The sequence below is a fragment of the Cavia porcellus genome, unplaced genomic scaffold, assembly GCF_034190915.1.
Source record: "Cavia porcellus strain 051 isolate PalLab524CR breed Dunkin Hartley unplaced genomic scaffold, mCavPor4.1 scaffold_2, whole genome shotgun sequence".
Taxonomy (NCBI): Eukaryota; Metazoa; Chordata; class Mammalia; order Rodentia; family Caviidae; genus Cavia; species Cavia porcellus.
This window is the reverse complement of record NW_026947485.1, coordinates 80,884,617-80,910,645: the sequence shown is the minus strand read 5'-3', so window position 1 is coordinate 80,910,645 and position 26,029 is coordinate 80,884,617. Positions and strand designations below refer to the sequence as shown.

The window sequence follows — 26,029 nt, the reverse complement described above, 5'->3', positions numbered from 1 at the left end:
TTGTGGAAATGCACATAAGCACTGTGCTCGCTGCCACACGTACCCACTCCTAAATTTAAGAATGCTAGACTTGTTGTAGCAAATAGAAGAATGAAGTGACAGATGCCATGTTTTTTGCCAGACCATCAAGAAATGATAAATCATATTTCAAAGAAAGATCAAGTAAAGATATCTTTATGGCTTTCCCACATTTGCTCCCTGTTTTTGTTTTAAATCCATACCAAACTGTGTGTGAATTACTTTCACCTTCTCCATCCTGTACTGCTCTGGGGATGTCTGTCCTGCTCCCTGGGTCCCCACAGTGCAGAGCCAGAGCCCCCTCCTGCACATGCCATCAGGTGGCAGCAGTTGGCTGCATGGGCTCAGGTGGTAGATGTGAATCACCATCTGTGTGGTGAGTGCAGACCCAAAGCAGAGGCCATCCTGGCTGCGTTCAATTGATATTTACCCCAAAGGTGGCTAAAGGCATTTAGCAAACCTGGTTTAAAAATTCATGGATGCACCTGGTTGTTTGTTCCTGCTCTCTGTTCTTCATATACTCTGCCATAGCTAAATCTCCTCAGCACGAGGTAAACTGGAAAGGGGTTTTCTTTGGAGCTTAAATGAAAATCTGCACAGTCTTCATGAAAACCACTTAAATATAGATGCCAAAGCTGAACAGAGTGGCATTTTTGAGGTTAAGACTCCCAGAAGTTAACAACATCATGATATTTACAATTCATTCGCAGAGGGAGAATAGCTTGTCTTAGCTATATTATATACTTGACAAAATGAATATTTAGGTTAGATCCCATTGCCTGTGAATCCAAGACACTGGAAAGTACTGGAACTAAGGGATACAGTGAGAGAGAGAGAGAGAGAGAGAGAGAGAGAGAGAGAGAGAGAGAGAGAGAGAGAGAGCGCGAGCGCAAATGGTGGCACTGCTTTCGTCAATGGGTAATTTCCTGCATCTGTTAAAAATGATAAACCAGTGAGAGGAGGGGTAGTTGCTATATCTGAGAAAGGCACAATTTCTTCCAGGTATGACTTATTTTTGCTTTGCAAGAGAAATTCTGGTTTAACTATTGATGAAACAAAGTCATTTCGATTAGAATCTAGGGAGCACAGTTTCAGTTCATCAATAACAGTTTCTACTTTCAAACTTTCTGTCTTTCTCTCTCCATCTCTATCTCTATCTGTATCTCTGTCTTTACCTCTACCTCTACCTCTACCTCTACCTCTACCTCTATTTCTATCTCTATCTCTATCTCTGTCTCCCTCCCTACCTATCAGGACTGCTGAAAAGAAATCTTTAGCCTCAAGGTTTAGCTTTAATAAACAAAGTGACCTTTACATTTTAGCTCAAAGAAGTAAATATAATCTTATAGGTGTCATTGGAAACTGAACCTTGATGGGATGGAACTTATGAGTCTCATGCAGCACTAAAAGAGTTTACCTTCAGGGGAAAAAGAAATTTGATAAAGGGACTGGTGAAAAATGCAGCATGTCAAGAAGATCTACATCTTCTGGAAAATTAGTTTTAGAAGCACGCTCAAGTTTCTACAGTTTGAAACTTCGAGTTAGCATGAACTTTCTGTGTGCTGTGACTTATCCATTGTTACTTACCTCGGCATCGGAAAATCTGAACCATCAACACACAAAGAAATTCTTCACTTTACACAAAGAAATGTTACAGCTTTAAACTGAAAACAGCACTTGTATTTTTCTCTATAGAAGGGTGAAACTTAGAACACCTCAAGATGAGGAATGGCCTTTTAGATGCTGCATTAGCCATTGAATATAGAATCAATTCACTAAAGTTTGATCTGTCCATAACTTCACAAGACTAACTTTTTCTCCAGAAAACTCATACAGTGCTGGAGCTAAAGGGACAGTAGAGACTAATTTTATAGTTGAAACCAGCATTTTAAAAATGGTGCAGTTTGGGTTTGCAGCAGTAGAAAGGCTTCACCGGAATCCCAGAACTACTCAGTGGCAGAAGGCACCCTGCCTCCATCCCGCTGCACTGTGCACTCCCCCTCCACCCCCGTTCTCAGGAGATTGGTTCACCTTTACAGAGTGTTCCCACTTGGAAGAATGACTGACCTCTTTCCGGATGCTATCATGGTAGCACACTTTAACTTAATCATGTCAAATAACGTCAGAGTGTGTTACAAAAGCCTTGGTCCCCATAAATAACCAAGAAAGCAGACAAGTGCATGATTCCCAAGACTCAGAGTGACTGAACAAGACACCTTGGCCTATCTGTCCTGGAAGCAAATTTATTCCTGCTTCCTGCTGACCCCGGGCTCAGTGGGCGATAATACTGAGAAGGTGGAACCCAGACCATGGTGGAGTTTTGCCTTTTATACAATTTGTGCGCCTTCATCATCTCCCTTAATTGGTAACACATTAACATCTTACAGTCTGATTTGGTACAGTCCATGTCACAAGCCACTTAACACACTCATGTCTAGGAGCTAATGGTGCCCCGTTGTCCTTCTTTGCTGTGAGCTCTCACTGCATTCCTTTGGGAGGGACCCTGCCACACCAAGAATGACTTAATGGTTGTTAAATATCTGCTATGAGTTGAAATTAATATAGTTCACTGTTAATTTCCAATGTATCTTCCTGAGTTCTTTAGAAGCTTCATGCACAAAGGTGGATTCTGCCTTTGGATAAATTTGACAAATATATCGTCTTCATTTCCCTTCAGGCTGTATTTAAATAAACAGAAGAACCCTTTTCAATATCTCTCTATTCCAGTGTTCCTCAGAGGCACATGATTGTTGAAGTTTTGTGGTTTTGTGGCTATCCATTTCACTTAGAAGGTGCTAGGCTCTTTGCTTTAATTCTGTGGAATCACAGTATGATCTTGGTGTATGAAGTGGACCTTGTGAATCCTGTTTTGTAGTCAGTCAAATAAAGACTCAGACAGCAGAAGTGACTGTCCGGTGTCACACGGCTGACCATAACCGGCAATGGAAGTTAAGTCTGTGAAATGAGCTCCTTAGCTCAGATACCTCTAGGTTCACAAGTAATCACAGATGAATGCAGTGACCAGAGCTCTTTGGGCACAGGCATTTTATTCCAAGAGAAAGGAATTAGTGAGAGCTGGTGTATGCATTGAGGAAGGAGCGAGAGCATGCCAGTGTTGATGTGTTTTCTGCTTAGCCAGTCTGCTGTTTGCCGTCCTATTCTGAACTGCAGCAGGGCTACAGCGCTTGACTTTCTTTGAGCTCAATTATTTTCCCTCATACGAGTGAGAAAAGCCAAGACAGCCTTGCTTTTCATGTTGGGAAGACTGAAAGACAACACAGACTGCAGGAACCTGAAAAGTGTCTGACTTCTCTACAGGGCAGCCACTCTAGAGCCTGTGCTGATTATGGTTACCTGGGAAGAGGCCCAGCACATGCGGAGCTGAATGAAAACTGCATGCCTGAGCAGGGATTTGGGTGCTGGTCCCAGTCTGTGTGTGGACCATGGGGCTTTAGTGTCTGCCCTGCACTATGCTATTTACAAAAAAAAAAAAAAAAAAAAAATCGGTTGTCACACTCATCTGTAATTTTCCAAATAAAGTGCATAGAGCGTATCAAATAAACGAAAATCTTTTCAGAATCACCAGTAATAAATTTGGCTAGAAACAACCATAAATCATGCTTGTATTATAATGGATACATTTTAGGTGGTGTTAAGCAGTTATCTCTTTAGGAATAGTTTCATTTATTCTCGTCATCATTTGTGGGTTTCTGAAACAGTTCTCGGGGAGGAACCACTGCAATCACCTCTTAACAGAGCTCCCTGCCTCTTCTTCTTGGCCTTTCGTATAAGAGCTACACTATCTCCAAACTGACCACTCCAAATGAGGTGTAAGTTTTCCGTCTCTCTGCTTAAGGCTCTTTGATTTTGGATTTCTGGCTCACAGTAAATAATTCCATTGCTTTTTGTGTCAAAGACCTCTTGCACAGTTAGTAAATCTCTTCCAACTTGGTTGCACACTGCTTTGTTCTTCTGTCATAGTGAGGACTTCATGTTTAGCAGAATGCACAAGGCGTGCACACACTATGCTGTCCTTCCATTTGTGAATCCTCATCCGGGAAACCTTTCCTATCTCTACCATCAAATGCCTGCACATCCCTCAGAATCCATTTTAGTGTCACGTGGTCTAATGCCCCATCCCTCACTCCATCAACAGGAAAACAGTGGTGCTTTTTTCTGTATAATTGCAAAACTACTCAAATGCCAGTAGCTCTAAAATACATTTCTTTCATTGAATGTTGTCTGTTATTTTTTTGTTGGTCCCTGTTGTAAGTCATTCAGTGTCTCATGCATTGTATAATCTAGTCTTCAGCACAGGGACCATCGTTTAGTAGTAAAAACTGCTGAAATAAATTAGAAAAAGAAGAGATGCATGGTTGGATGGTGAACAGATACCATCCTACAAGTAGTGAAAGAGCCTTTAAGAAAACACTCTATATCCCAAAAGTCATGCTTTCCTGTTGTTTCTTGAAAAGCATGTGAAAAGGATTCTAAGAATTTCTAATAGCTATCTCTACATTTTTATTAAAATATCTTGTAAGATACAGAAAATCATTAAGCTTTCGTTTTGTGTCTTGTTATGACATTAATGTGAATTGCATCATGAAGGAATTTCTACTTGGCATATTCCCTTCTGTTGTAGACAAATTTAAAAGTGCTGGTTAATACCCCCCTCTAAGCCCACACTCTCTGTTCAGAAGACCTTCTTATTAGGGAAGCCAATTGTTACCCACGGCACAGGCCTCAGGAACCATGCTTTCAGTGTAAGTCCTACTAACAGCAAGGAGGCTGGAGAATTGCCCTGGAGGACTTACTGTGACCGGCAGCTGAGGTTCCCGTTAGTTCCCAGCTGGAATTTCCTAATTAACGTTTGCGAAGTGCTGTGTACTACTTAAATGAAAAGTGCCATGTGAGAATGAAACTCTGATAAAAAGCAGTTTAACAGATTTCAGCTTTTTGTGCAGTGAAGTATTTTTAACATCTTATAATCTCTGATAAATGAGAAGGTTGGAAGATGAATTGATGACAGTAAAGAATGGAGAAGTAGTACTTTTCTGCAGCTCCTTTGTGGAGAGAACACCACTGCTGAAGTGCTGCACAGCTGACAGTTTCTAATCTCGGAATTCTAACTTCCGAGCTTGGGCACTCACCTGGGGTTGCCCCAGGTGCCTTTGTGTGGGATATATGCAGAACACTATTGCCTTCTTTCAGAAATTTAGATGAAAATAACAAATGTGGATAAAGAATATTGCAAATAAAAAATGAAAAACAGCTGTAATTTAAAATGGAGAGAGAATATAATTCGGTAAGTCATAAAATAAGAATATTCAAGAGGCAGGGAATGGTGGCATATGCTTGCTTGTAGTCCTAGCATTCAGGAGACTGGGGCAGGAGGATTCCCCCCATGTTTAAGGCCAGCCTAAATTACACAGTGAGACCGTGTCTCAAAAAAACAAACAAACAAACAAACAAACAAAAAAACACTATCCAACAACCTATAAATAAATGACAAAGATGAGAATCCAGTTAAAGGAGCAAAACCCAATATTAGGAGTGAAGTCAATGTGGACTGACACAAAATGTACTGTTTTCCCATTCATCTTAGAAAAGTGTTTAAAACAGTGATGAATGCCATATGAGAGATGCTTTTAAGTCCTGGCCAAGGAGTTATATGTTAGTGCCTTTTTGTTTTCTGGAAAACGTATCAAAAGTAGTCACAAAATTCCTATTTTTGATGCTTAAGTTTCATTGCAAGGAACTTACTTGAAGAAATGTAATTGATACAAAGAAATATTAGTCTTCATTTGGTTATAATATTTTATAACTGAAAATTAGAAGGTTTTAATAGATTAATTACATAGTAAGTATGCAATTGAATTCTGTGTAGCCAATAAAAATTACACAGAAGAATATTTAATAACATAGAAAACGTTGCTCTGTTATTTAAAAATGGAGAAAAAAAGTTAAGAAGCAGAAAAGTGGCATATGGTCCTTTTTATCTCCTTCTCTGTATTTTAGCCCACCTCCTACTGGGAATGTATATGTTTTCATATCTATATATCGACAGGAACAAAATTTGACAAAACAAACTTTAAAGCATTAGTGATAATTATCTCCATATAAAATGTAGTTAAGTGATTTGGGGGGGGGCATTTTCAAAAATTTCTGTAGCAAATGCATACTAATTCTTGTTCCTATTTGAGCATAATTAATGAACTATAACACACATAAGATTAATAAATGTTAAAAATTGTGTCTTTGACAATGACATTCATATTTAACAACAGCTAGACCCCTGCCTAGTAGCTTCACAACTTGCCTTTTTACTCCAAGTTGCATTCTTTGTCCTCAGTCTTTTGTCCTGCACTGAAGGAAGTAGGTCCACTGCCTGGCGTTTCCAGCATGAGAAGGGACCAGGTTTGAGAAACCTCTTGAGAAGACTGAGCCTTGCCTGACCCCAGGGACAGGGCCTCTCGGCAACGTGTGTAAGCAGCTGGACTCAGGTAGAACGCACCTGTCCTGTGGGATGCTTCCTAGAAGTGAGTCTTGGCATCACTAGAAACAGGGAAGTAGCTCCCGGCCAGTAGAAGTTTTGCAGGCAGATGTCCATTCAGGATATTTGTGTGTTGTTTCTAGAAAAATATAAATTAGTATCGGTGAGGTTTTGCTTTAAAAATTTTGTCTTCATTTAATAAAATGCCTCACTAGAAGAATTACTTAGACTGAAAGTGAGAAAAGTGTTTTATGTTTCTTGGACCCTGCCTGAGAATAGAAAGACGTGAAGGGTGAGTGGGCTTGGGGAGGAATTATGCGCTGAAAGCAAACAACAAGCAAACAAACAAAAACCAGTTTCCTGTTCAAGGGAAGACTTCGGCTTTTCTGAAAAGCTGTACTGCGTTGTAGTAAAAGAAACTGATAGGAGTTTCGGAGAAAGGGAAAAGTAAAAGACATCTAGTATACTCTGTTAAGGAAGATTATGGATTTGCCCATGAGTTTGATGCGTTTTTCTTTAATGAAACATGGTTACTATTTTTTAAAACATGATCTGTTATCTGAAAGTTGACTTTGGGAGACTGTGAGAATGGCAAGTAGAGGAATCTTTTTATTACGAGGATAACTAATTTATCATTGAAACTGTAAATATCTGAATGTCATAAATAATATTTACAGTGGTGAAATAGGAATAAGTCAGTTTGCAGGTCAACAAAAGACATATCTCATGTGAGCTCATTATCTTCTGAAAACAGAAATACTCTTTTAGGAGGTTGTAGGTAGAACCTGCAAAACCAGTCGCTTGCTGGCTTTGAAAAAGACAATACCCAGGTGAGCAGTGAAGAGACTGAAACCAACAGCAAGAAAAGGGTGTTACAGCTAAGAGCTTGTCTTGGATTTCAAAGGAGACCTGAAACTTGATTTTTTAAATAATTCTAAAACTGTTAGAACTTGGGCAACTCTTGGAGAAGGACTAAATGTCTTCCGCATAAAAGATGTGCATGAGAGACTTCTGGGAGAACATGGCAGATAGATAGCAGCAGCTTCGGAGGCTCTCCGAGAAACCACACTTAAAATCCAGGAATGGTGCCGGGCGAGAAGCACTAGGCAAGGGGAGATACACCTTGCCGACCCAGGAACGGACTAAACTAAGAGATGCCAACTGGAAACGCAATCCTGATTATATAACAGGAACAGACAAGGTCTCAGCGCGGAAGCTGGGAGCCCACGCCACTGGCAGCCGAGATTTGAATTTCCTGCAGCCGCTGCTGCATCCCAATCGGCAAGGCAAGGAGAGAGACGCGAAAGCTCTGAGAGTGGGAAGCAGTGAATGGAGTTGAGAGTGGGACTGGCCTGGAGCCCTGCATTGATCTGCGGTGAGTGAGCAGATCGGAGACCCTTCCACAGAGTAGGGGGCTTCAGCAAAGGACATACTGGGACCCGGCAGAGTAGCCGGAACAGTAGCCGGTACAGGAACTGCAGTGTCCTTAGGTGTATATTCCCCTCTCAAGCAGGATTGGTGGGGAGTGACTGTGACGCTGCAGACTAAGACCCAGTAGGCTAGCCCAAACCAGGTCCCAGCGCCTGGAAGTGCACCCTAGCAGTGAAGCCTTCGGTAGGTTGACATGGAGGGGCGGGCCCAGCAGAGGCTGCCCAAGTCTGGGTCTCCCTCATACACTGCAGTGGGCAGGAACACCTAGCCAGTTCAATTCAAGCAAACTGTAACTGACAAAGAAAGAAACTGGATTCAGGATTACTCTCATGAAAGAAGTGAAAGACCTGTACAGGGAAAATTATATTACACTGAAAAATGAAATTGAAGATGATCTCAGAAAATGGAAAAACATCCTTTGCTCATGGATAGGGAGAATAAATATTGTGACAATGGCCATTCTCCCAAAACTTTTATACAGATTCAATGCAATCCCGATAAAAATACCATCAACATACCTCATAGAACTCAAGAAATCACTCCTAAAATTAATCTGGAGTGAGAAGAGACCTAGAATAGCAAGGACAGTTCTAAGCAGCAAAGGTAAGAAAGGAGGTATCACAATCCCTGACTTGAAACTATACTACAAAGCAACCATAGTAAAATCAACATGGTACTGGAACCAAAACTGTGCTGAAGATCAGTGGAATAGATTAGAAGATACAACCACAACTGCAAACACACTCAACCACCTTGTCTTCGATAAAGGGGCCAAACAGGTTCACTGGGAGTATGACAGTCTCTTTAATAAATGGTGCTGGAAAAACTGGCTCTCCATACGTTGAAAACTAAAACTAGACCCATGCCTATCACCATGTACTAAAATAAAATCTAAATGGATCAAATATCTAAATATTAAAACAGAAACACTAAATCTATTGGAAGACAAATTGGGTAAAAACTTTGAAGATATAGGAGTAGGTAGACAATTCATGAACAGGACTCAAACCGCACGGGAAATATTTCCCAGAATCAATAACTGGGATCACCTCTTATTAAAAAGTTTCTGCATGTCAAAAGAAATCTCCAGCATACTGAAAAGAAAACCCACAAACTGGGAAAAAATCTTAGTGAACTGCCTCTCAAACAAAGGACTTCTGTCTAAAACATATAAAGAATTAAAAAAAAAATCAGACCCCCAAAATTCAAAGACCCAATCCAAAAATGGGCATCTGAGATGAACAAACAATTCTCAGATGAAGAAATACAAATGGCAAATAAATATATGAAAAAATGTTCATCATCATTGGTCATTAGAGAAATGCAAATCAAAACCACACTGAGATTTCATCTCACTCCTGAAAGAATGGCCAAGATCAAGAAAAGCAACAACAACAAATGCTGGAGAGGCTGTGGAGAAAAAGGAACTCTCCTACATTGTTGGTGGGAGTGTAGACTGGTACAACCTTTGTAGAGGTCAGTCTGGAGATTTCTCAGAAAACTAGGACTGGAAGCTCCATATGACCCAGCTATTCCACTTCTAGGCATATTCCCAGAAGAACTGAAAGCATCATACCACAGCGATATATGTGCACCCATGTTTATAGCAGCACAATTTGTAATAGCCAGATCTTAGAAACAACTTAAATGTCCATCAACTGAAGAATGATAAAAAAAGTTGTGGTAATTTTATACAATGGAGTACTACTCAGCTATAAAGAATGACCGCATTGAGACATTTATAAATAAATGGATGCAGCTTGAGACCATATTCATAAGTGAAATAAATCAAACTCCCATATATAAATACCAAATAGTTTTCCTAGTGTAAGAAATGATAAGGATACATAGAAGTATGTGGTAATCATGACTCCCAATCATACTGGTTTGAAGCCATATAATATTTTCACTCATTAACCGCAATGTTTTTAACCTGGGTTATTCGATTTTAGTATCTATGATAGCACAAATAGCTATTTTGAAGAAAGCAACACAACATAAAAGCTAGTGCTGATTTAATATCATCTTGTTTTAAAGTCCCATCAAGCTGTAGTACATCTGTTTCCACTGGTTTTAACATGTTGTATCTTATTGTATTTCACTATATGCTATAGTATAAACAAAACTCTTTATAGGCAAAGAGGTAATATAGAAACTATTGTTTGTTTTCTATTAGCAGGGTTCTAAATACCCTGTAATTCTTGCATTCTTTGAAAGGCTTCACACTGTCTAGATACACTTGACATTATAGCACGTGAAGTTACACTCAAATAATTTAAGGAAAGAGGCACTATGGTCATTACTATTACATAAGATTACCTGGTGGTGAAACACAATGATGCTTGAAATGCTCGGTATGCCCTGCGTTGTTCTATTACAATGTCCTCTCTTACCTCAATCTTCCCTCTGTTTTTAAATTAATCTATTTTCTCTCATTTTTTAATTAAGGGAAAACTAAATTAAAAATAACGGGACATATTATAGTAACTTTTTTGTTGTCCTATTAACCTGACTTGAACCCCAGTATTGCTCTCCCCATCTTGTTCTGTCTGATTATTATATATTCTATTTTGTTTGATAGTATCAAGTTTGAGGATATAGGCAATCACTTTGAAGGCAATAAGATATACTGTGATGCCCAATATAGATTGACTATCATCCTTTTTTTTTTTTTTTTTGAAGTCCTGTAAGGTCCTCAGTATAGATTTTATTGGTTTTGTTCCGTATTGTTTTGATCAATTCTATTATACCTGATGATATAGACAACTCAATTTAAAAATAGCAAGAGGCACAATGGTAACCACTTTTGATCACCTGGTATTCTATTTTTGCATCACGTGCTATGCCCACCCTTCTGTTGTAACTGACTCTGTTTTGCTTAGTCACATTTGTTTTAATTCTCTTCAAAAAAGTAATAAGAACTGTGAGAGTAATAAAACCCTAAAAGTCTAATTGTTACTGTAAAAAAGAGAGGAAAGTAAGGTAGACTAAGGGATATAACCGCAGGTATGTTCGAGAGTGTAGGAAGGAAAACCATATAACTGAGTTTTTGTTGGATCATTGAAAGGAACTGTCTCCAATTTCACTGTATGAATTTTCACTTTATATGCTTTAATTTAGTGATATGGACAACTGTTTCTGGGAAGATAATGTATTGGCTGTTAACTGGTGATTTCATACTGTATATATATTTTTTCTAGAAATACTGTATTATTTGTACCCTTTTACTGCATTGTTTTTTTATGTCCTTTCCTTCTTTTTTTTTTTTCTTCTCTCTTTAAATAAAAAAAAAAAAAAAGAAAGAAACTGGGCCTCCTATATACGCTTGTATGGAGCAACAAAAAATACGGGAAGAGGGAGCAACAAGAAAGGGTCGTCAGCCCCCAATCCTGAGAAACATGCAATAGCAGACACGGCACCAATAGACATAAAGTGCTATCTCCAGAGCCTCATAGACGAGTTTAGGAATGAAGTTATTAATGACCTAAAGCAAGATGTAAGTAGAATAGTTAGAGAAATGCTAAGCACCGCCCAAGAAAAAACAGATGGTGGAATGGTAGAACAGAAAAAAAGGGGAGAATTGTTTGATGGAGAAAATAGAGAACACATAGAATACGTGAAGCAGATTCAGAGAGATTACCAGGAAACTAAAAACTCTATTGAAAGCTGGCATAACAGCTTGAAAGAAACTAAGGATAGATTATCTGAACTGGAGGGAAGATTCGTAATATGGGATCATGAAATGAAAAACTTCTTAAAAATAACAAAAAAAAAAACACAAAGCAATAAAACAGGCTAGAAGATGATAAGAGGATCTGTAACTTAAGAATGAAGAACATAAAAGAAGAAGTAGGGACACAAGCAAATGGACTACAAAAGCTATTCACAGAAATAATCCAAGAAAATTTCCCTAATTTAGCAAAAGCTAAAGATACTCAGATGTATGAGGCATACAGGACCCCAGCCATCTACAACCCAAACAGAGCTACACCCAGGCATATAATAATCAAAATCCCAGAAATCCAATATAAGAACAGAATATTAAAAGCCGTCAGAGACAAGAAACAGATCACTTACAAGGGAACACCCATCAGAATTACAGCAGACTTCTCGGCACAAACCATCAAATCACGAAGAGCATGGGGGGAAATAATTCAAGCTTTGAAAGATAACCTCCAGCCAAGATTGGTATATCCTGCACAACTGTCCCTGGAAATTGATGGAAAAGCAAGGTGCTTCCAGGATAAAAAGGAACTAGGGGAATTTGCAACCACCAATACAACTCTACAGAGAATACTGCAGGACATTCTAAAAAAGGAAAATACCAAGATTCCGTAAATAATGGCAGAGAGGCCACAATGAATGGAGCAGAAACGAAATGAAGAAGACAAACTGACAACAAACGACAGTAAAAGATCTCAATAGAAATGAGGCAGAGAAGATCGGATGGTAGGAACAGCTATTTTGGAGAAAACAAGACATCATAATAGCTAGTGTTGATTTAGTATCATCTTGTTTTAAAGACCCATCAAGCTTGTATTTTTCTGTCTCTATCGGTCTTAACAGGTTGTATCTTATTGGATTTTATTATATTTGATAATATAAGCAAAAACTTTTATAGACAAGGAGACATGGTTCATTTTCTTTTAGCTGGTTCTAAATACCCAGTAATAATGTCATTCTCTTGAATGGTTTTACAGTGTCTTGATATGTTTGGTGCTACAGTATATTCAAAGATTTCAAGGAAAGAGTCACTATGGTAACTATTTTATGTCAGGATATCTTGAGGTGAAACAGTATTTTGCTTAAATGGTTATGTTTTGACCTGTGCTGTTCTGTTGTTATGCCCTCTTTTATCTCAATCCCCTTTTTTATTCTTTATTTTTTAAAATTATTTACTTCTTTACTTTTATCTTTTTAATTAAGGGAAAAATAAAAAAAGCAGGATGTATTATAGTAACCTACTTTGATTTCCTATTAACTTGATTTGAAACCCTGTATTGCCCTCACCATCTTACTTTGACTGATTTTCCCCTATTCTGCTTTGCTAGATAGTACCAAGTTCGAAAGTATAGGCAACAACTGTGAAGACAATAAGATTCATTATGATACCCATTCTGGTTGACTATTATCTTCTTTTAAAGTCCTGTAAAGTCTCCAATGTTTTGGTTGTATTCTCTACTGTTTTGTTCAATTTTATTATAACTGATGATATAGGCAATTCTTCTTAAGATAGCAGGAGCCAGTATGGTAACCCTTGTTGATCACCTTGTATTTTGTTTTTACATTATCTATTATGTCCATCCTTTTGATTTGACTGACTCTGTTCTGATTTGTCGCATTTGGTTTTATTCTCTTCAAAAAAAGTAATAAGAACTGTGGAAGTAATAAAACCCAAAATGTGTAATTGTTATTGTACAAAAGAAAAGAAAAGAAGGTGCTCTAAAGGTTATAACTACATATATGTTTGAGTGTATAAGATAGATAACCATATTATTGAGTGTTTTTTGGATCATTGAACAAAACTGTTTGCACTCTCACTGTTTGAAAGTCCACTTTATATGCTTTAATTTTGTAACTTGAATAACTATTTCTAAGATGAGAATATGTAATCTATTAACTAGTGATTTCTTACTGTTTATTTTTTAAATTTTGTATTACTTGTACCCTTTCTCTGTTTTTTTCTTTTTCTCCTTAAATAAAAAAAGACCTATCTCTACCTTGCCCACAATGCACTTAATAAAAAACCAAATCATTGTGAACTTCCTTTCATATTGTTGAATAACACCTGGCCAACTTTTTAAACAATGATATGTTTATGGGCTCAGTCAACCCACTGTGAGTATTAACGTTGGTCAGAAAATGCTTTTGTTTCATCACAAAATAAATTGGTGCCTTTATAATTGAATGCATAATAGCGCCTTGATTAGAGACCATTCTGATTGTGAGGGTCTCTAACCTCTGAACAAGTGTGACTGGTGACATAAAGACATTATTGCAGGTAAATAAAACATCATGTCCTTTGTAAACATTTGAGGAAGGGAACATTTTTGGTTTTTTTCAACACAAAATACTTGCAGGACTTGACATATTTTCATCATGGCTCTGAGAAACTCAGATCAAAAGAACTGATTTTGTGCTTATTTTCTTGAAGTGTAGATTCATTTTTTAATAATTTGGAATTGATGAATGCTTTATAAGATTCACCTATGAGCCATGTGGTGGGATGCAAATAATATAAAATGCCAAAATAAAAATTTAGGACAGTTTTTCATGGATCTGACCATGATAAATCTCATGTTTGCTATGTGTTATTGGGACACCTTGACCATTCACTTATTCACACTCAGATTCAAATAGTCTTTTCTTCTTGTTGGACCAAAAAGACAGTCGGTTTAAGATCCACTGCTCAGACTAAAGAGAGTGCTAAGTTTCCAAGTTTCAGTCACTAGGCTACATTGTCATTGCTGTTAACTGCTTTGGCTATGAACCTAGAGAGACAAGGATTATTTTTCTGTTAAGAAAACATTTTCTGTGGTATCGGATTCTGAGTTAAATGATGATGTCTTAGTGTCTGGATTGGGCTTTTCTGTCAGAGCATCACTCAGGCACTTTAATGAACACTTAGCAGGTCTCCCCTGTACAATTTCATCTGCATAATTCTTGCACCCTTAAAATCCAGATAGGGATTTCTTAACTGTGGGACTCTTTTGAAATTGAATAAAAATAAGATTCATCTGGTCTTCATCATTATACTTGCTTTGAATATTGATGCCAGTTTAGGAATTTGCAAGTTTCAAAAGTAACAACACATTTTCAAAACCATAACCCAGTGAAAACTCTCCAGTTATACATGTCCCATAGATGCTATGATTCTGATACTAATGCATAGTTTGCATAATAATAATTTTAATCTGCCTTTTTAAGAATTATAAAAAGGCTGTATAAGAAATAGTTGTGGTCATAGTATTTCCAATACAGTGCCTCCAGTTCTTGTACTCTCTGTTTCTGTGAGTGCATGTATGTGTGTGTACATATGACCTCTTTCTTCTTTCTCAGAGCCTGTGTTTTTGTCCCCAAAGTGCTGCAAGCCCAGTGTGCTGGCATGCACCTGTAGTCCCAGCACTCTGGGAATCCAAGAGGAGAGTCTTGCAAGTTGAACCCCAGCCTGGGCAACTTAGGAACTTAATGAGAAACTGTTCCGAGGTAAAGATCTTGGAATATAGCTCAGGCCCTGGGTTCAATCCCAGTACTGAAAAGCAAAAAAAAAAAAAAAAAAAAAAAAAAAAAAAAAAAAAACCTGGCTGAGAGCTGATTAATTTTTTTACAAACAGAATGTAAAATAATTGGTGTCCTGAGATTCTGAAGGTAGCTCACAGGAAACCTTTCACTTGAATCTCTAAAAATGATTTTGGGACACTCATTCTGAAGGAAGCCAGCCTCACTTACCAGTGCAGTTTCCATAACACGTGATTTTCCAGCTGCAAAGGAGAGGCCTTAAGCATGGGATGCCACACAGGGCAGAAGAGAGAAACTGAGGCCCGATGTGAGCAAAGAAGCCACTTGGAAGCCCAGTGTCCAGTTCCAGGCACTGTAGCTGACACCATATGGATCAGAGGCTAGCACCACCTGGTCAAGCCTTTAAAATTCCTGAGACGCAGAGCAGTGAGTGAACTGGAATGTTTCCAGGTAGTTTGTTTGTCCAAGGGTACTTGAATGGAGCCAAGACTGTTTCCTCTTTGACATACCATGGTGATCCTATGGCTTCCAAGACAGGGACTTGGTGATGGAATGAACTCAAGACACAAAACTCTTAGAAAATGAAGTTGTCTCCATAGCCTACTCTGACTGAAAAAGAAGCAGAAAAGACAAAAGCGCCAGCTAATGTCGTCATGCTCAGGGACATGTGCGTTAAACACATTCACCCTTAGTTGCAGTGATCAATGTGTGTCATTAACTAATTGGAGGAAGAAGGACGAATTTACCATACCATGGATCTCCTAGTTAACCAAAGACTCTTGCTCCTGGTGACCCGTTCCAGCCTCGTCTTCCTAACAGGTATTCTGGACAGTGAGCCCAAGAAGAGGTTCTCACTTCACTCATCTGCAAATCCTCCTTGAGAGAAACCCCTGGTGGTCTCCTGCTTTTTTGGGGGAAGCATTAATAGCCAAATACATTAGCAAGGTCTCATATGCTTGAGGCTTCATTAATCTTCCCCAGTGTACCCTTGTGTATTTGCCAGGTTATCATGAAACATTAATATAAGTAAAACTAAAACACTTGTCAGAATGATGATACAAATAGAGCAAGGGATGAAAAATGGGGATGCATTGTAGTTACTAATATTTAGAAAAGATTTATTGCTGTGGGCTCTTCCTTTCGTTTTCCTGATTTTCATCTTGACACATCTTCCGACTCTGAAGTCAAGTGTTCAGCTACAGAGTTTACCAAAATTAGTGTTGCCTCTGTCTCATTCAGTACTAAAATATACTTATAGCCTTTCTGTCTTCTCTCTCTTTGTCCTAATCAGCTTCCCTTTATCATTTCTGATGGAATAAAGAGATTTCTTATTATTAAATGAACATCATTTTGGGTAAAGTTCCGTGTGAGCAAAGAAGATGAATGTCCATTTCTCCTAGCATCATGGCTCTCGCCAATAGCAGCTAACAGTTTAAAATGATGTAACCTTGGCAGGTATAGGTCTTTGGGGACTGAACAGAGAAGGTTATCTGGCTTTGGAATGACCACAGAAGAAGTACATTCTGGGTAAGTTTGAGCCGAAATGAGTGGTAATGCTAGTCTTGAGATATTTCATCAGTTTCCGTAGTGACTACAGTAATAAAAATACCCTTTGAATTTGGGTATCACTCTTCTTCTCTACTACACCATATTTAAATTTGATGGAGTATTAACCATTGAAATATCCCGTATATTCCATAGTATCACTTAGAGTGATAAGAGCTAAATCTCCAGCAACATGAGTCTGTCTTTTCAAATTGGATAACAGATACATTGTAATGACTCTTATTGGCCCTAGCATAAACTTTGTGAGAATTAGCATGTGGAAAAATATTTATTTCAATAATTATACTGTCAAGCTGGACATGATGGTCCATGCCTGTAATCCCGGAACTTGAGAAGCTAAGGCAGGAGTATCCCTGTATGTTTGAGATGAGCCTGGGCTACAAAGTAAGTTTAAGGCCAGTCTAAACTGCATACTGAGACCCTGTCTCAAAAAAAAAAAAAAAAATATATATATATATATATATATATATATATGTGTGTGTGTGTGTGTGTGTAATCACTAGGTGTGAAAATTTCACCCTTTTCTAGCATTTCTTCTTTATCCATCCTTAAAGCATAAAAACAGTCATAAGGAGAGTGGTTTTGGAAGGACATGGAAAAGGAGGCCAGAGCCACTGTGAAAAATGTGGGGTGAAACAGAACTGTGTATTTTGGCTACATAGTTTTATATTTAAAGACAAAGATAACTATTTTTTCAAGAGTATCTTTCTAATCTCTCACTGCAAAAAGTCTCCATGGTCTTCCCCCAGTTCATTATTGCCCCCTACTTCTCATCTAAGCCAATGTTTTTATAAGATACTTGCAATGCAAGCGCTCTCTCTCTCTCTCTCTCTCTCTCTCTCTCTCTCTCTCTCAGAGCTCAACTGTAGCTGTCATATTATAGCATATCACATACTACTACATGTACAGGGTTTGCAAAGTGATAGTATTAACATCTGCACAAAACTTAGCCCTGAATTCACACAGATGATCCTGTTCCATCCTCACACAAGTCCCGGGCTGTGACATAGAATGCTTCATCATTGTCCAGCTATATGAACTTAAGCAAATACCTCATTTTCTTCTTTGTTTGTTTGTTTTCTTATCTGTCAAGTGAATATGATTATATCTATCTTAAATTATTTTTATAAAAGTAGAATGAAATAATACGGTTTCAAGGTTTGGTAAAGAGAGGTGCTTACTGACTGTTACCAGCTTATAGAGAATGTCACTGCCTGCCACGAGGAAACTGAGGCTCAAAGAAAGACTGTGTCTTGTCAGGTGTTAAGAGTGGTACCACTGATATGTGGCTGAGTGTCTGGACTCAAACCCGTATTTTCTGCAGTGATAGAATGTGAAGGTTGGGTTTACCTTCTCCTCATGGTGTAAGTGGCCTTCACTAGACACACTGTCTTCCTTCTCTCCGCTGAAGAGGGCTCATATGCTGGAAGGCTCTGACAGGAGTCTGGTTTAGGGTTTAGTCGTGGCTGCAGTTCCAGAATCTGAGTCTGTTGCATTGCCATGCTCAGCGGTGCACATCCTGTGGCCTGGGTAAAAGCATTTATGTCCTTTCTCAAGGACCCGGGCCACCAGCAACAGTGGAAGCAGAGGCTCATGTAAAATGCTGCTTTTAAATCTGGAATAACTAAACTACTTGAAGGAGAGAACCATATTGAGTAATCCCAAGAGAAACAAGCAGAGATGCTCTATAAATTATCTTTCTTGGAATGGCTTCCATTGAGTGTAACTTACATGTAGTGATTTCTGGTGAACTTACTTATCTTCTGTGTACTCTTTATAGAGTTGATAGAATGAATTTTCATTATTAAAAAGAATAGTTAATAAGAAGGTATCCTGATAAGGAAATTAAGACACACACACACATGCACGACTAAAATCATATGTTCACTGAAAATTGTATTTGCCTCGTAAAATGTCCAAATCTTTGGTTCCTCATTAAATTAAAAAGAAAAAAGACAGTTTAAAAATAAACTTCTTAAACTACAAAGCCACACTGTTCTGGCAGTTTCACTGACTCACTTCTTAGGTCATGAAGAGACGGTCTATTGCCCAAATGTTCTCCATCTCCCTGCGTGGCGTGACACTGTTTTGTGCTAATGAGTACACAGGGTACATTAGGGAAGCTTTGCTGACGTTGGTGGTATGGGATTTAGAATGAAGGCCTGCGCTGTGTCTGTCTCCTGCACTTAACTGAAACTCTTTCCTTTTGTCCTCCTTCCTGTCACTCTTCACACTTCAGTGATTTCCCCTCCATGGGTCATTCTGAGATCCTGTGGGCTGTCCCTCAGCTGTCCTCCCACCCTTACTAATGGGGACACCTGTGCCAGCCCCCAGTCATCTGGGAAGGATAAAAGCTCAGACCGCATTGGGAATAGTCAGCTTTTCCACCCACACTGGCCAGCAAATTACTTCCTTGCTCTGATTACATTTTGTTGGGTTTGGTTTCAATGTTGAGACTAGAAGTTTTCAAATTGCCTCTTGCTTTGTTAATAGATGAATGTGTTGCTTTGAATAAAGCGAGTGGATGACTAGAATACTCCAATGTCATGACTATCATAATCATTCCCATGATCATTATAAAAAGCTTGTACTATGCACCTGTGCTTTGGACCAGGGGACCCAAGTGAAGGCTGGAGGAAAGTGAGAGAGATGCATACAGCCAGCACTACCTTGCTTCTGCTTTTTCCTAGGATGGGGATGACAAAGTGTGGACGAACTAGGGGAAATATACTGAACAACTCAGAAAATAAGCATGTGTTGCTTGAGGACCAGAAATACTGTGAGGAGAAGTACATGGGTAGCGACTTACTCCATGTTAACTCTGCCACATCCAAACAGGTGCCTGGAGCAGTGCCAAACACAACATGCCTGGGAAAAGAATCTGGCAGGCAAAATAAGGGCAGCATTGCTTTCCGAATCAGGGCCATGGTAGTTACCTAGAAGGGTCAGAAAGTTGCCTGGCAACATTTTGTACAGTGACATCATGTGGCCATCTGTTGAATCGGGACCAAGTTAGAGAGAGTGAAGATATATTTAATTTTTGCTGACACTGAACTGTCAGAAGAATACCACAGAGAGAGAGAGAGAGAGAGAGAGAGAGAGAGAGAGAGAAGTGAGTTATTTGAAATCTATAAATTGCGCTTCATGTCACCTGTAGGAAAAGCAAATAAAGTTCTTTCATCTCCTTCAGGGAAAGATGAGTGACTGCTTAGAGGTGGGTGGCAGGAGCTGTGTCCCTCTTATGGATCGCCTGTGGAGGTGACTCCCTGCAAACGCTGTGGGCTCCACATTTGTGTGCCATCGGGGCATTCTAATCACTTCTGGTTGTATCTGAGCAGAGCTAAGTGCTGCTCTTAACTGTCCTGTCTTCCTCTTGTCTTCACTGTCCTTTCCAAAGAGAACAGTAAAAACTGATTCAAGAAGCCTTAGACTCTCCATGTTGCAGGGCTCCCTGGCTGTGTTCATGATGAAGTGGGACTGGAAGAGTTTACTCACTCTTTTATTCATGTATTCCCTTGCAAAGATATGTGGGTCTGCTGTGGAACAAGGCTTTGTTCTGAGCACAGAACTCACTTTTTAGAAAGTTTACCTTAGGAAACGTGCAGAGTTTGGACTTGTGCCTTTTCCAGAGTTCTCTGAAACTCTTACTCAGACTACTCCAGAATACAGAGGAATACACACAGCGAAACATTGTCTATTCAAAGGCACATCAAGAGGCAGAAGAGGTAGAGTCCCCATACACTAGCAAAAACTGATGGTTGACATTTTAAAAAAAATGTTATTTGTTATTTTTGAAGAGAAATTACTAGCTTGCATTTAAGTTTTGAAAATAGTAACCTGTAGAACACCTTGAGAAGATTTTATTCATTTGCAAAAAATGAATAAGGATTGAGACCGGATTACATTTATTATTGAGGTAACCCCTTTCTATTTAGATCTTGTTAACCTGACAGAGTTAGAAACAATTTATTTTGTTGTGAATTCTACTAGAGGTCTTAAAACGTTGTTCGTCCAGTGGAAAATAACAAAACAAAAATGAATCTATATGGTTCTGTGTGTGTGTGTGTGTGTGTGTGTGTGTGTGTGTGTGTGTGTATGTGTGTGTGTGTATTTAGCAAAGTGACCAGGAACTTAAGAACCTCCAGAATGTGTATAGTACATATAAGCCTATAAAGGTCACACAGATGTTTCCTACAATTTTTCATTTCCAAATAGTCAGGTTCTCAGATGGTGGTTTTCAGGTGGATGCTACATAGGGAAGGCAGAATTTTGCTTTGCTGGTTCTTGGCACCCACCTCAAGCCTGTAAAACATTCATTTTATTTATGTAATATTAAGTAGCCAGATGTGCAAAAACAGTTGCATTGTTCAAGTTCCCTCTCCCAGTACTGCCAGGGTGCAGAATATCTCACGCAATGTGATAACTTAGAGTATAAATGGATGTCGTAAATATTTTTACATGATACACAAAATAAGCTTGATTTGGGGACAATCTGTAGACCTACTTTTAATTTTGTAATTTTGTTTTTATGATGTAGTCTTCCAGGACAGGCAGGTGGTGAGATACATACTCATGGAAAGAGAAGACAGCACCATCAAGTTAGCAGAGCCCTCCAAAATCAGGAGGGGAAAAACACTGCCTTGCCTGAGACAATAGCTGCTCTGTAAAATTGAGCCTCTTTGTATTATCATGGAAATTACATTTGGAAGTACTGCAAAAGGTTGTTACACGTTATTGTTAATTGTGGCTAGAGACACAAAGCAATATGATCATTTCATGGTTTATTTGTTATTTGAAAAATGACAGTTTTTATGTGCCAATAAATGTGAAACCACCTGGAAATACTTCCGTGAGTTTAGTAGTCTGACTGTCCTTGCTTAATCCCTACAGCAGATTTTAATTAAATCATTTGAGTTTGCACTTAGCAGATAGCATCTGTGTCGGTCATCCTGAGGGAAGCCGTGTGTTTGGTCGGCATGAGACAGGGCAGCACATCACTGAGAATTGATGGGTGAAGGGTAGTGTCCATCAGAATACACTCTCAGAGACAGTTAATTCCCAGGTTGTATGTGCTTCAGTCCTGTCCCGAGGCACCTACAGCCCTACAGTCCTTTCTTCCCACACCTTCCCCTTGTCTTGGACAAGCACAGGCTGAAAGAACACCAAGGAGCCTTCAGTTCATCCTCGATGGACTGAACAGCTGGCAGGCAGTGTGTCTGGTGTGTTATACTCATGCCACTCATGATGACAGGACTTCACCTTCAAAGGTGACACCAGCTATCCCCAAGTTTTAATAGGATTGCCCCAAAATTCTAGAGAGCTCTTTGTGTCCACTTGGCATTCTGTCTGCTCTTCTTTGCAATAGCTCCACTCTCTTTTCCCGTAACTGCCAGATCCTCTATTGGTAATCTTTAAACTCCGGGCTGCAGTGATTTCTCTTCATACAGCCACACATTCAGCACATCGTTCATGATTCTCTGAAGGAAACTCAGAGAATGCCAGCTAATAATTTGGTGAGGAGGAAGTTGGTGATAGCATTAAGGCCACCTGTCTAGAGATGCTAGCTGCGTGGGTTGACTGAGTGAGGAGAGACCTCCTGGGAATGGAGAATGAGGCCCTGTGCTTTACTAGGCATTCCTGGCGGGGTAACTTAAAAGAATACAGAGCAGTTTTCAGGGGGGCTCATCTATCTTGGTCCTATTGTAGATTATTTACAATGCTGTGGCCATGATTAGGCATCACTATGGAAGAGTACAAGCCATCTGAAACTTTATTTTTAACTCACGCAGACTGAAGGGCGTCCAACAACACTTGTAGTGGAACTTCCATTCATATCTTGGCAGAATGCTTTTTTAAGTCCACAGGACATTCATTCATTCGTTAGATATTTAGTGGAAATGTACTCCATGCTGGACCTTAGTGTAGCTGTTGGGAATACACCTTTGAAGAAGTAGACCAATACTGTATCCTCATTGAGTTTATGTTCTAGCAGAAGGCGTGTCGGCAAGAAGCAACAAAAGTAAAGTTAGCAGTAGTTCAATAATGAAGGCAGTGAGAGGTTTTTAGAAACCTGTGCACCGGGGCTGGGGTTTTAGCTCAGCGGCATAAAGCGCCTGCCTTGTAAGCAGGCAGTCATGAGTTCGATCCCTGGTACCAATAAAAATGAAAAAGACAAAAAAAAAAAAAAAAAAAAAAAAAAAAAGAAAGAAAGAAAAGAAAAGAAACCTGTGCACCATTCCTTGAGAAGGCTTTCAGGAATCCTGGTTATGACTCAAGCCTCATAAAGCTCAGCTAAAGGTAGGGTGATACAAAATATGTTGATGTGGAACAAAAGAATGTGAGGTATAAAAGGAAATCAAAAAAAAATAGAGCCCATCCTCTTTCTATAGCTTCCCTTCCCTCACCAGGTGGTGACCATTCTTGCTCTTCGGTCTCCTCAAATGGAGCTGAGACAAGGCATAGTGTGCAAGAGGGTTTGGGTTGAGGGGATCATAGAAAATGTTCCAGATTAAGGAAATAATTTGGGGAAAAAAGTACATATGCACACACATACAATGGCAAACTACAAAAGAAGTGGAAAAGCAGACCTCTCTTTCCTACCCACTCCTTGAAAATTCTCCTTTGCGTGGTGAAGATGATTTGGGGCACTGGTCTAAGGCACCATAACAGGACAGAATGAGAGTCCTTGTTTGGCTGAGTATTGTCTGCCTGCCCTCTTGTCAGATTTTCTCCTCCTTTTGAAGTTCTGTCCACTTATAAGATCAACTTCCTGTTGTTTTCTTCCCCAATATTCTCTGCTGCAGATTATGCTGCTCACGGACCCAGAGATTGAGAGCAGCCTGTTGATCAGCTCTGATGAAGGCGCCACCTATCAGAAGTACCGGCTGAACTTTTACATCCAGAGCCTGCTGTTCCACCCAAAGCAGGAAGACTGGATTCTGGCATACAGTCAAGATCAAAAGGTGAGCATGTGTCCTCACTTCATGTGCTGGGGAACGATTCTCCTGGGAAGGAACACTCGCTGTGTGTCTCTCCATTTGACTTCCATGATGACTTCTGCTGTGAGAAGTCCTTTGAACTTTGTGCCTGTGGGAGCTGGGGAAACAGAGGTTCTCTTTGCTGGCCTGAACTATGTAACTGTCTGAAAGAACACACAGAATAAAAGACATTAAATAAGACATTGCAAAGCAGCAGTTGTTAACATGGATTCTGTGTTGGGCAGCTTTCTATCACTAAGATAAAAATCTGAGATTCATCTGGTAGAGAGCAAATGTTTATTTTGGAGTACAATTTTAGAGTTTATAGCTCCAGACTGAGTGACCTCGTACTCTGGGCCTTGGAGGAGCAAGTACCTCATGGTAGCAGAGTGTTGCAGAACAAATTCACTCACCTCATTCACCAAGAAACAGAGGCAAAAGAGAGGACAAGCTAGGGCCCCTCAGTCCCCTTCAGGGTCATCCCCAGTGACTTCAAGATCTCCCCCAGGACTCACCTCCTCAAGGTCCACAGCTCCTCCTGCAAGAGCCTTTCTGGGGATGAAATCCAAACTGTAGCAGTGCCTAAAGCTCTCGGGGTCACTGACCTCCAGGGAGTCTGAGACTGCTTTGTGTATGTGACTTAGTCATTTTTCTTGGTAAAGGAGCCATAGAAGGCCGTCAAAGCCCTCAAATCACTGGTAACACCAACAAAGGCCTGCTGAAAAGAGAAAACTGGTCAGAGAACAATAATAACGATGCATGAGTAACATCATTCAGAATACAGGTGTCTCAGTGCTCTTTTGTTTTTGGTGGTAAGCTTGAAGGAAAGGTCCACTTACTAAGAAAATATCAGAATGGTTTATGTGGTTACATGTGTGTGTCCCATAAATGTCATACTCTGTAGTATGTATGCTGTGTTACATATGTACTATTAAATATATCATCCCTGCCTTTCAGAAATTACATTCTTAGAATCTAAGGCTAGCAATGGCCAGTTAAATTTAATAGCAAAAGCCCAGCATGTACGTGGGCAAAAGTGAGAGAAACTCCAGCCATCAAAAGCAAATAGGAAAACATGTGAAATACTGGAATGCTCCTTGTGAAATGCATTATCCACTGCATTCATTCCGAGAGCTTTCCTTAGAGGAATCATGTCTTAGAAATTATGCATATTTAAAGAGATCCTGGACTTATATGTGTATGAGCTGATGTCAGTGTGGGAGGTCCTCCCTGCAGGCATGGCCATGGGGTCACCAAATTGTCAAGGTCTCGACTGACATGAACATTTTGAAGGAAGCACATTAACATTTTAGGATTGGAGCTTTAATCAAGCTGCCCTTATTGCCAAATAAAATGCACATTAAGCCTAAAAATAGCAAAGATTTACAATTCATAGTTCCTTCTTCCTGCGCATTCTGGCTACTCTTTCAGCAGAGTGTACAATTTTATTCCTGGAGTCAGGCCACAGTGCATCTGGCCCAGGGTGCAGTTAGTAGAGACAAGGGCTGAGCAGCTTGGGACACAGAGTGTTAGTCATTTAATCTTCTGGGTTATTGAATTCTGTTCGGCAGTTGGCTCAATATTTCCCCTGATGCCAGAAACAGTGCAGGCCAGATTTACCTGGCTAGGTGAAAGCCTGCATCTTGGCAGTTCTGCTGGGGGAAATGCCCAGCAATGTAACCTTTCATGTTCCCAGCCTTGAAACCAGGTCCTTGGCCATCCTGTGGCATCCCTGGAGTGAGCTGTGTCCGTCCATCTACAATGCACGGCCATCTACAGTAGGCCATATTTAGTATCATCTTCCTTGCCACAAAATGAGTTTGTGTTGAAACTTCGAATCACACGTACATTTGCAATGTGATTTAAAGAACAAATATTAGACTGTGCATCCATTCACTCCTACATGGCAGTAACATTGGTATAAAATAACTGTATCAAGGAACTTTCAATCCACACAGAGATGGAAAATTAATACATTTGCTTTCACCAATACTTTGAGAGAGGCTAAAAAGTCAGCACTCTCACTGCCGCATAATGGTTACATATCAGAGTGGCTGGATGAATTACATGAAATTGGTTTAAAGTTCAGGAGATAGAGATCTAGCCATCTATTAACTCGATGTTCTATGAAATTACTTCACCTGCACCTGAGTAAATGTGAAAGATTTCTGTTGGAGCAGGCACCTTTTATAAAAGGAATGTTAAAAACAATCCTGTAAACCTGGGCGAAAATGTTTGGAGCTGGCTGACTTTTTATTCTGCTAAAACTAAAAATTGATAAAGCTAGTTATGCACATACATTTAG

General features: G+C 39.5%; 1 protein-coding gene across 6 annotated transcripts in view; it reads left to right on the top strand.

The window, feature by feature from the left end:
• Positions 1–26,029, top strand: part of Sorcs1 (sortilin related VPS10 domain containing receptor 1) — a 496,139-nt gene that overhangs the window by 284,840 nt on the left and 185,270 nt on the right. For all 6 annotated transcript variants that reach the window (XM_013158158.2, XM_063244677.1, XM_063244675.1 and 3 more), the window contains exon 4: positions 23,551–23,709. In XM_013158158.2, the coding sequence (XP_013013612.2) occupies positions 23,551–23,709 (159 nt within the window). The remainder of the gene's footprint in view (positions 1–23,550; positions 23,710–26,029) is intronic.